Source organism: Apostichopus japonicus, chromosome 18 (genome assembly GCF_037975245.1).
Source record: "Apostichopus japonicus isolate 1M-3 chromosome 18, ASM3797524v1, whole genome shotgun sequence".
Classification (NCBI taxonomy): Eukaryota; Metazoa; Echinodermata; class Holothuroidea; order Aspidochirotida; family Stichopodidae; genus Apostichopus; species Apostichopus japonicus.
In genome coordinates this window covers 1,606,003-1,618,265 of record NC_092578.1, presented here as the reverse complement: position 1 = coordinate 1,618,265, position 12,263 = coordinate 1,606,003, and the positions used below count along the sequence as shown (strand labels likewise).

The following is a 12,263-nucleotide window of genomic DNA, read 5'->3' as shown; positions in this document are numbered from 1 at the left end:
TGTCATGTTCCCATGGTTGTACCCTTCAAAATAAGTTCCCTGCATCCCCCTCCCTTCACACATACACTCACAAACTGGAGGGAGAATATATCAACTTACCTTCCCCCCCCCCCCTATCCCTCCCCAGGCAGCAAGAACTTATTCTGCTTTTGCAGATGACATAATGATAGCTCTAACAAACTAAGGTATGTAAAGTGACTAAGAACTAGCAAGGATTATGCAATGAACTGAATCATGAACCTTTGAGCGAGCTTAAAAAAGATGCAATTAAAAATGCATGCTTTAATCATGAAAGCAATTCGCAAAACGTCCCCTTCAAAAGTGTTTAAAATAATTTCAGATTTCGACTGTAGTTCTGTGTGCCGGTGAGATCATACATTGACAATATAATGTTCCTTCTATGCCTCCGTAGAAAATAAATTCTGCGCGATAAGTGTGTGTGCTAATTTAGTTTGTCGCACTTGACATAGACAGTACGAAGCACAAATTCTCATTTTCTTTATCACTGAAGTATTTAAGTAACATTCTAATTGCTTCCTGATAACCAGTATTTCTACGCGAGACCAAGTCTTTATTCGTTATAATCGTGAGAAGTAAGAAGGTTTCTGATTTTCGCTTAACTAGTCCGATATTGCTGGCTACATTAGGTCGGATAAACTAGGCCTATACTGTACCTCGTCGTAGCAGCACCCAGTAAGAACTAACTAGATTTGTGCATCGTTATCGGCTTAGCCTAGACAATTATGCTTTGACAGCAATTTATATCGCTTCTAAGGCTTGTTCTGTTTTTTGAGACGTTGAATTATCATTTATATACACTAATTGATTGAGTAACCAAACGTTTGTATCCTTTATCTTTCACTTATTGTACTTGTAGGAATCAACATAGGCCTGAGTAGTGTATGCTACAAAGTACCAGTTGTTACAGTTTTGCCTGCAAAGCTAGGACTTAAGCCTGTGGACAATAAGTAAAATACCCTTAGAGCGCCTTGTGACCAATCAGTGACACACATTTCACTAAGTCCAAGCTTTGTCATGAAATCCATGATTGAAATACCATTGTAACCTCTTTAGATATTGGAAAGACATACCCATTTTGTTTTCTCATACAGTACCAGCAAAATTTTGTTTTCTTCCGGCACTTGATATCTACCGGAATGCTTCAGAGTTGCATTCGAAAAGTGACCCAGCAACTTGTACAGTCTACATTCAAGCCAAGTTACTTGAAGTCTTGCAACAGGCTGACTGTGTTGGAGCAAACGTGGCACAAAATTCCTACAGCATACACATTAAGGTAAATATAAACTTTCATTGATGTCAGTATTTTAAGGGTTGATCTTAACAACCATGTTCCTTGTGCAGAGCAAGTATGTTTTCTGGATTTGGCCCTTTTCTTGATTTTTTGGTAAGCACTTTGCCAGACATCGGTAGTACTTTAAACAGATTTTAACCCTTTAGGCTAGAAGTAGTTATGTTGTTCATCTTTATAGTGGCTTAGATGAAGGAGGTTGTTTCGTAGTAAATAAGGCAGCTGGATTTGTCTGCAACATATGTATCTACCTATATGCACATGAAGTATATTGCACAGGCTGTTGCCCAGGATTTTCATATAATATGCCACAAACAATTAATAATTGTAGAAATTAGAACTAAAGGTAAAAGCACGGATGTTACTTAAAAGTAAAACTATTTGACCTAATTGCATATTAACTGTAAGCTCATTTTAATTTTTTTGGATCTGAAAAAAAATACTTCATGTAAACTTGCCCTAGTTTACTTGAATGGATCTTGTGGGGAAGTGAAAGGAATCTGGCAGTTTTCAAATGAAATTATCATCCTCCTTGTTCTCCTTGAGAGTTTGTGAAGTTACTAATTAGCCTATTCCAGAGTTAGCAAATGAGCTTTATGACAACTTTTGTAATGATTCAAAGGGCTACCCCCCCCCCTTTAATTTATAATATTGCTCTTTGTTTTTCATGTTTGAGGCATTTTTCCTTTCTATATTATTTTAATCCTTTGATTTATTTATCTATGTTTGCAATTTTGAATATTTTTCAGAAACATGGCAGATGATGTAACAAGTGGGCTGGACGACACTCAGGTGAAACTGTTAGCTGAGGAATGTCTCCTCGTAGATGACAACGACAAAGTGATTGGATCGTCATCCAAGAAGGAATGTCATTTAATGACAAACATTGAAAAGGGTGAGTTAACTTGCTGGCTTACTGCTGTTAATATCAGTTACTTGCACACAACTATTTTATTTCTTTGTAGAGAAGCTGATTGAACCCTTCAGAGAACTTGAAAAACTGCAACTAATATTCGATTTTACAAATAAACTATTCAATATTGGTCATTTATTTTCTTTCTTTTTGCAGGAATGCTACACAGAGCTTTCAGTGTCTTTCTGTTCAATTCAAACAATGAGTTGTTACTACAACAAAGAGCAGATGCAAAGATAACCTTCCCAGGTAGGAATCTTAAAAAAAAGGGGGAATCTTAAAAAAAGGAAGTAGAAAAACCAAAACATGAAAAATAGTTTAACAAAGAGCATTCTTGGATAGTATAGGTCGTCTTTAGTAAAAGAGATAAGTAACGTTGAACAATACATGAAATCCTTACAAGGATGTCTACAGAACAGCCAGTTAATGAAGAAATATGTCCTGTATTTCATTCTTCATTTGTCTTGTTATTAATTGGCCAACTTTACTTGTGTTTAAATTTGATTACTATTTAGAACCGTAATCTCCTGTAATTTTGACCTCAGACTATTTCAAGGGTTTCGGTAAAACTTAGTTGTGGCAATAGTTTGGTCATGCCTTGACTTCAGTCCTGCTTTTATGTGTAGGTTTCTTTTGTTCATGCTTTCAGTAAAGATTATGTCGTATAATAAACTCAGTAAAATCAGTATTTTTATTTTGTAAGTGTTCTAGTCAAAGGGAAATGTTTCAGACCTTCAGTATGTTAGATTGACTTTAAAGATTGTGGTATAGAATATGTTTTGATGAACTTCAATTTTGAATGGAATGTATCTCTGTACTTTGCCATACTATGCAAAGATCTGCCTACAACTGTGCTGCTCCCAAGTACTTTGATTATGTTCAGGAATGTCAGGAGTGAGTTGCGCCAGTGATCGTGTCATTTGGCAAAGAATATCCGTCAACAGGAATCTGCCAACTTTGAGCCTTTGTGTCACATAAACAGTATGTCTGATCACGTTACCAATGATTCATATTTGAGTGTATTATATCTTTCGAGATTAAAACATATATTTGAATATTTTTTTAACCCATTCATAGGTTATTGGGCAAATACTTGTTGCAGTCATCCTCTAAATGTACCTTCAGAAACAGAAGAGGAAGATGCCATGGGTGTTAAGAGGGCAGCCCAGAGGAAATTGAAACATGAGCTGGGAATCGAACCCGAACAGGTATCTAATACTATTTTCCTTTTATTCTTGAGTACGTAAATGCACGATGAAATAATTGTTTCTTGGTCTAAACGAATTGGTGGGCAATTTTTTGCCTTTTAGCCAAAAGGCAATTTACTTCCAGTAAAGTTGTAGTTTAGACTAAGAACTAATTTTTGTTTTGCTTTCAAACAACAGTTTTGCACAAGGATTTATAAATCCTTTTAAGTATGACATTCATACAACAAGAAAAGGGCAAAAAGAGATGTGTAGTCAGGCTTGTTCATGCAAGCCGTCTACTTTTATGGAGTTTTATGGAGGGAAAGTCTGCTATAATTATTTTATGTAAGTCAAGCTGTAGATTTTATCTTAACATCATTACTGAATTTCCTAGGGTTCAAGCACTGGTATGTTTCTGAATTTGTCACCTAATGATATGATAGATGATGATATGAATTATAAGTATTTCTTAAAAAATTCACCTATTTGAACTTAAACCAGACAACTACACTATTAACTACACTAAACTATTATAATTGCTCTTTGCAAAAAGTAGCCAAATTTCAAGTTAACCCAAAAGCCAGACAAAATGCAATTCAAGGGAGACACTTGCTCAGTGGATGAGTTTTTCCTCCTTTTTTTTTTTGTCATCATATTTGTTTTTAAAGTTGTCTATTTTCTTGAACCATCAGGTACCCTTAGAAGACTTTCATTACATAACCAGGGTCCACTACCAGGCACCTTGCGACAACCCCATCTGGGGTGAACACGAGATTGATTACGTTCTCTTCTTGAAGAAAGACGTGACGGTGAAACCAGAGCCCAACGAAGTGCAAAATTACGTTTACTATAATCCGCAGCAAGTGAAAGAACTCTTACAGAGAGCTAAATCAAATACGGAGAAAGTCAGTCCATGGTTTGCGTTGATAGCTGAGAACATGCTGGACAGCTGGTGGGAGAAACTGAAGAACTTAGATACTATCAAAAACCATGACAGGGTTACCAGACTGAAATGAGTGAACTACACAACTACAAACAGCTGAACAATGACAATAAATGACAACGAATTTCAAAACAAATCAGTGAACATTTCTTTGAGTGGCAGCGATGAAATTTATGGTTTGATATCAGAGTGGTATTAAGCTTCAATGCAGTTGCAGAGACAGTACTTTTGGTGTGAGGGATATGGGGGAAAGGATTAAATCATGTTTTGTCGTAAAATGATGCTATATTTTATTCAGCCTTGAGGAGAACAGATAGTGGCCTCTATTTAGCTTTTCCTGTCACTTCCCTACCTCCCTCGCTCTCCTTCCCCAGAATCAGGAGATTAGAGAGTCTGGTTGGACCCCAAGGATATTTATGTCACTGCACCCTCCCCCCCCCCCGCCCCCACCATTTTGGGGTCTTCATGAATTCATGGTACATTTCGTGTTGGTATGAAAATATGTTATTCTTTAACCCATTGTTGTATATCCCACATTTGATGAACCCGGGACCCAGGGTTCAACAGCCCAGCTGCCCACAACTTTGAGAGTACCACCTGTCAGGAAAGGACTGGAGGTTTCTGATGAAATGTTTTCTTCAGTCCTCTCACAATTATTTTGAGTTAGCAAAGTAGTGACTATTCACAGTGCAATAATAAGCAATGCTTGACTGATAACATGGTAAAGATTCATACATACAATCATGTAGTATGTCAAGTCAAGCTCATATTACATTTGGAGGTGAGTTTGAATTTACTGCAGACACATATGCCATAATAAGTGATGAATTTATGTTAACATTTAAAGTTGGATATTGAACTGAAGATTACAAAAGAATGGACTTCACTTTCCTCTATAGGATGTAGTTATGTGTCTTCTTTGATAAAGTGTTGAATATTTGAGTAGGATCACAGACCTGAATGTATTGACTGATTGAACAAACAATCTCTGAATAAATTAAATATAACTGGTTCGATCATTAGCATGATGTGTTGATCACAGTCTCTCATTTTGTTTACATTTCATTGCTACGGTTACAAAACTAGATTTTCGGCATTCATTGAGGTAATTGGAATTTGTGTTATGTTTCATACAAAAGTTGTGAACTATCTTTATTGCCCTGCCCCAACCCCCCCCACACCCCAACCCCCCACCCCATTTATCAAAATCAAGAAATATCTGTCAAATTACACACTATTTTCCACAAAAGTGTTAGTGGTTGTTTATTTTTGGTCTCCAATAACAGTCAGTGTTCTCAGTGGCTTTCTTAGAAACAACTTCAATTTACTTTTATTTGTATGTTTGGATGGTGGTAATTGTTTCTTGTTAATAAAAGATTTCCAAATATGTTACTTTAATAGGTAACTGTCACACACAATCTAACTGTATTTGAAATCCATGTTGGAATTATTTAGAGAAATTGTATACCTGTTTCTAGCCTCTTTCCATCCTCTTCAGGTGTCGCACAATAATTATTTTTGCAGACAAAAATCGTCACTTTCCAATTGCCCTAAAATATAAAGATAAGTTTTCAACTGGGATATCTTACACCCTACATACACCATAGCTGGTGGATTGGTATGTCATGTTTCAAAATTTTGCAAATTTCCATATCATGACCGTTTAGATTTTGAGCTAGAAGAGGAGCAACTTTAGCATACTGAACCCAAACACTTCGCATAACTCGCTGGCAGTAATTTCCACATTTAATCAAAGCATTTCTAAAAATGCTTTAGGTCATCTTCATATTTTCACGCCATCTGTATATTGATTTATGTTATTTACATACATAGAGGCAGAAAAATAATGATGTTGACTGGAAAATATGTCAAAACAAACAACTGTATTAGGTCATTTTGGTGTTTTTCCCGACGTCTGAATCATCTACATTGGATTAGGACATGACAAGAGATCATGTTTCTTCAAATATCTGATCAAATTTCACCAATTGTGCCTGACCATGCAGACAGAAACTTAGTCAAGTTCAGTTCGGGGATAAAATATTTTAAAACTGGCCTATTTCATACCAAATGTGATGAAACGGTTGGGTTATTAGGCAGAAAAACGTCCCGCCTCCCGCGGGTGTTAAATTGTAAGGGTATTTCAGTCTCTATCTTGCATTACGTCAGGAGAAAGCCGCGAAGTCAGGCACGCGAGTGAATGTATATTTGAACGGTTGATGTCCGCATCTAATTATGTTTTGGCCTCTGACATTTTAAGTGACGGGGCCGCTACATCTCATGCCCAGGGTTAAACCAACCAGTATATCGGTCTTTCAGAAAGAGTCCGTAACCGTTCTTAGTGGTCACACACCCACATAACTTTTGTGACTGTCACCCCAAAATGATTATTACACCCATATTTTGTGCTACAGTATTGTACCCCGCGCCCCCACACATTACGTTAATGCTCACTGAACCAACAAATCAGTAGGCCTATCAGAAAGAATATGAGGTGGGCATTACTATACTTTAAATACCATTTTAGATGAATTGTCTAGGAAGTTAAATCTTTCATCCCAGAACATTATATGTAGAGATGAGATATGTATTATACGCTCGAGTGAAAACAGACAAAACTGCGCGCACACAACTTCAAACTAACTGATGGTTTTCAGGCGCTTTTAAATCTGCAGACTTTATGCGCGCATACCGGATGCATTGCGCGTTAAAAGGTCAATCTGTTTTTCGTATTAGACTGAAAACATGGTCTAACGGTGTTCTGGTTAAAGCGAGGGTTCGTGCGTGCCTAGCGACAGTGCTGAAATGATTTGCGTCTTGAATTATTGGAAGTTCTGTTATCTTTTGGTGAGCCTTAATTCTTAAGTTAGTGTGACTGTGTCGGACCGCGACCTTACGTAAGATTCCACTGTGTGAGAGAGACGATAAACATATCAGACCAGCCTGTAAACGTAACAGGCACTATTTGTTCAATTTTCAACCCACTGAAGTAAGTTTAAATGGATGAAGCATCATGCAGAACAGAAAGCATTAGCTTTGGAAACAACGACTGCCTTTCCAATGAAACTCAACCGTCAGACAACCATTTGGACCAAGTGCAAATTCCTATAGAGAATACAACCTTGGGATATGTTATGGGTGAACCTGAGAACACAGAACTTAAAGACATTGCGGCCTCTGGAACCGCTTCCTGTGATCTCAAACCTTGTTACAAGGAGACTTTGTTAACAAGAGATACCACGCTCCCAAAGGAACAAATTGTTCACCTTTTATCCGAAGGTGGCGGAGAAAATTCTGCAGTTATAGTGGCATCGGTTCCGTATGCCCCACTAAGGGTCCCTTCGTTGGCTGGCGATGAGCCATTTGATGAATCGATGGTGATGAATAATGAATGTCATATCGTACCCTCAGGCTTCCGTAACAGTTCGTGTTCCAAAGATATAGCCCATGACGGTATCGCTGGAATGGGGGCGGAGGTAATCACGATGGAAGAGCGACCTGGCTACTCACCTCTGTCCAATTCATCAGCATCTATCAAGGTATGTTGTGTATGTGCATCTAGCCTAGACTATACTTGTATTTCATTAGTTAGCCTAAAGGGAGTATGCACATGGTGGTACAAAGATTCCTAGATAAGTTTAAATGGCCTAACATTTAAAAATAAAAGTGAAATTTACAGTGAAGAAGAAACTTTTGGATAGTTATCATAACATAGGCATATTACTTTTGCAAGGTAGCCTATTCATATTTTGTGCAAGAATCTAAGAATTAGTGTCAAGAAATGCAGCAGCTTAATTCCATCAAATGATGATTACAAAAACTGAACTTTGCTGTTTCAAACTACTCTGGAATGAACTTTTGAGACACAAAACGAGGAGGACTGTTAGAGCCTTACTGCCTTTCCCACCCTCCCCACCCCCTCCCCACCTCCTCTCAAGCGCTTGACAACCCTTCCATTACGAAGTTATTATCTTGCGATTACCCTAAAATGAAAGAATATGTAATAAATACTACAATCATAGCCTGCAAAGAAATGTTTGTAGGGATGGTCATTAGCGGACACCGTAGAAATAGTGTGCGTGCGTGTTTGTGTATTTACCGACAATGTGAGGACACGGTTGACCAAGTTTGAACCTACTGTTATATTCTATTGTGTAAGAGGAAGTTCATCCTAACGTGCAATTTATATGTAAAATCCAACTATAAATATCGCTTCAGTTAAGAAAGATATACTAATTTAATATCATCCAGCTACAGTTATGGGTTAATAAAAGTTGATTTCATTTGTAAAAAGTGAAAAATTGTGTGCAATGATAAACTTAGTTCTATACATTTTTGAATAAAAACGATATTTGTACGGATGCCTATACCAAACCTCACTGTCATTCTGTCAAGTTAAAAATATCACTAAGAAACATTTCTGTGATTTCATATATTATGGTATGATTACTAATACGTTGTTTGAAGCAGATGGAGCATGAAATGGCAATTTCTTTTAGTGGATAGGTGTAAGGGCAAGGGGGTATTGGAGGTATGGGGGAACGGGAGAAGGTATCAACGTAAAATTGGGAGAATATATCTTACAAATAAGTGCTCATAGCATTATCGTAACAACATGTGTTATGACTGTAGATTACTATGCAAGGGGATATAAACGTTATTTAACTTAAAAACATGGGGAAGAGATGGATCTACCATTTTATAAAGAAAGTTGTGTGACCCTGGATCGTTGAAGAAGCACCCATGTAGAGGGATCTGGGTCACACCCCTTCCCCCTCCACCATAACGAGATTAAAGCTTAAACGGCAAATTATGCATTTTGAGGCATAATTCGATTATAAATTAGGTCTCAACGTAAGGTTGTTCTAACAAATTACTATTGTGACCTTGGTACGACGAAGTAGTCTAATCCCCCCCCCCCTCCACCACCCACCTCCTGAATGATTGAGAGATTCCCCCGACTGAACGGCTTTGCCAGGCCAGAACGTCTTCTCTCCGACTGATGCTGGTGCCAGGCCGCCAACTCCCGCCACCCCTACCTTCGATTACGTCAGTCATGTATTTGTACAGGTATATTATTTCAATTATGTTGCACCTTCAATAGGCGGATTGCTATTTGGAATCTTTCAACAGACAGTCAACAGCAGTTTGGATGTAGAAACAGATATTTGTCGCATTTGTCATCTAGGATCCGAACAAAGCGGACTTAATCTGGTCAGTCCTTGTCTCTGCTCTGGAACCGTGGAATTCACTCACCACTCATGTTTGACAAAATGGTTAGCCGAATGCGGATCTACAAATTGCGAACTCTGTGGTTATAAATTCAGGTTCAGAAATTTCACTGCTTTCCGTCCGACAAAGGTAAGTATTTATATATATATATATATATATATATATATATATATATATATATATATATATATATATATATATATATATATATATATATATATATAATATATATATATATATATATATAAATATATATGTATATGTATATATATATATATACATATACATATACATATATATTTATATCCATACATATAGTGTGCGGTGTGTGTGGTGTGTGTGGTGTGTGCGGTGTGTGTGTATATGTATATGAATTGCTAGCGGAATATGGATGCCTTGTGATAGTTATAACGCGCGTGACGAGTATTTTATACATAAATAAATAAATATTAAAATTAACAATAGTTTAATAATTATTGCTTCATCTCGTTTCAGGTTAAAACAATCAGTATTAGTCATCTGGATTGCATTCATCTTCTCGTCACATTGTGCACTTTATTATTTTTGGCGGGAACCGTGCTCTATGTTTTCTGGGTTGCCCTAAGCGAACACCCCATAGCAACCAGGGATCGCGAAGCTATAAGTTCCCAGATACTTCTCCCTGTGTATGCCACCTTGGATTCTATGGCTGTACTATTATTGGTATATGAGGTTAGATCATCTTTTATATAAAATTAAAAAATAATAATTATTCATAATAATGATTGTTTATGAATCAATAATGAATTATTAATGAATAAGAATGAATAATTTTTTATAAAATCTATCTGACTGTATAGGCCTTATAGAGGTTCTAACCATTATTTCAATTATTTTCATCCCGAGCCATCACATGACTTTATAAGTGTGATGACATTTAAGGCATCTGACAACAGTTGGTCGTTGGGCGAGTGACATTATCTCTATAACTAAATAGATTTATATATGACACCCCCCCCCCCCCAACTAACCTATCTTGATACATGGATGTAATCATTTTTGGTGGCTTGTTATTTTCAGTGTTGGTATTTCCTAATCTTTCGCTTTCCCCAGATGAAACACACCATCTGGAGACTTTGGTGTAAATGGAGGGTGTTAAATCTTGGTGTTGTCATTGACGACCGAGAAACCCGGATGCGGAATCACATGACTGATATCAAGATTAAAGAAGAAGGAATTTGTTCTGTCCAATCTATGGAAAGAAACCAACTTATTCAACAGGAGAGAGAGGAGAACCTTTGTGAAACGTTGGACTCATTTAATGATATATTCGAACCGGAAGTGGTAGTAGAGGATGTCAACCAAGCCCATCATGGCCCCTTGGATCCTGCAGGGAACTTTCTTTAACTTAAGCTTTTTAGGATGTAATTATTAACAACCATGTATATTATGCACGGCAAGGTTGTACATTTACGAGATTGGATAACAAAAATAAATAGTTCTGCAGAAGAGGGCCGGGGGGGGGGGGGGGGATACAACGGAGGGCGAGGGAGGTAGCGAAGGCAAGAGGAATGTTTAAAACGAACCTTGAAATGGAAATGGTTGGGAATGAGCTTACTTAAGTTTTCAACTAAAATGATCGGTATTTGTAGTACTGATGAAGCAGCAAGGAAACAGGGTAACATATATACATTGTACTTATATACAATAAGAGAGGGAGGGACACGCTGGGGGGGGGGGATGAAACCAAGAGTAGGGTTACATGTGCAAGGCTATGACATATTTTATAGGAGTGCAGCGAATGGGGAGGGATGGGGTTTGATGGGCGACTCTAGATGCATATCTGTTGTGAGTTTTGTGTATATGCTCTGTGGTGATGCTTGCTTCGACATGTACCAGATTATCTCAAGGAATTAAACACCTACTGCATGTGGGTAGGCTATCGCAACATGACTTGAAGTTGATCAAAATAGAGTACTTGAATTTTATTATAAATGTTTATTTAGATATTTGCAATGCCGATTATAACAAATATGAAGCACACGTCACAAACCTATACCAGTAATAAATGCAGCACTATTTATACTTTCCCATACAGCCTACATGTAATACGAATAATGGACAACTATCTACATTATCATACTTTAATACATGATATACTTTCACATATGTTTCGAGATTAAAACACATACATATTAGGTACTTTGAAAAATGTGTAAATATTTGGGAATAAAATCTGATTGTTAAAAACTTTACTCAACAAAAATAAAATCAATTGTTTAGTATTGAAAACGTGTAGCCGCTTCATTTCAGCCAGCACCAGACTAACATAAACCATAGAAAAAATGGAGGGAAAACCCATTGTCTAAATATACTTAAGACTACACCCTTCACACCCCTACAAGGGAGTCTGATTCTAAGACCACAAGGAGCAACTCCCTCAGCCCCCCCCCCTCACATGGAGATTGTAACTGACCCCAGTCCCCTCACATGGAGATTGTTAATGACCCAAGTCCCTCACATGGAGATTGTAACAGACCCTAGTCCCCTCACATGGAGATTGTAACTGACCCCAGTCCCCTCACATGGAGATTGTAAATGACACAAGTCCCCTCACATAGAGACTGTAAATGACACAAGTCCCTCACATGGAGATTGTAACAGACCCTAGTCCCCTCACATGGAGATTGTAACTGACCC

At 37.5% G+C, this 12,263-nt stretch overlaps 2 protein-coding genes across 4 annotated transcripts; both read left to right on the top strand.

The window, feature by feature from the left end:
* Positions 1-406: 406 nt before the first annotated feature.
* On the top strand, positions 407-5,372 carry LOC139958591 (isopentenyl-diphosphate Delta-isomerase 1-like). 3 transcript variants are annotated; one of them, XM_071955747.1, is made up of 6 exons: positions 407-593; positions 1,113-1,294; positions 2,059-2,204; positions 2,379-2,471; positions 3,300-3,430; positions 4,102-5,372. In XM_071955747.1, exons 2-6 carry the CDS (start codon positions 1,158-1,160, stop codon positions 4,423-4,425), a joined length of 831 nt encoding a protein of 276 aa, XP_071811848.1. In that variant the 5' UTR covers positions 407-593; positions 1,113-1,157; the 3' UTR covers positions 4,426-5,372. The 3 variants fall into 3 exon arrangements, with proteins under 3 accessions (XP_071811848.1, XP_071811849.1, XP_071811850.1); XM_071955748.1 differs by having other exon boundaries at positions 407-693; XM_071955749.1 differs by having other exon boundaries at positions 455-473.
* Positions 5,373-7,096: 1,724 nt separating this feature from the next.
* LOC139958952 (uncharacterized) lies at positions 7,097-11,848 on the top strand. The gene is made up of 4 exons (XM_071956408.1): positions 7,097-7,891; positions 9,486-9,713; positions 10,080-10,295; positions 10,677-11,848. Exons 1-4 carry the CDS (start codon positions 7,352-7,354, stop codon positions 10,968-10,970), a joined length of 1,278 nt encoding a protein of 425 aa, XP_071812509.1. The 5' UTR covers positions 7,097-7,351; the 3' UTR covers positions 10,971-11,848.
* The last annotated feature ends 415 nt before the right edge of the window (positions 11,849-12,263 follow it).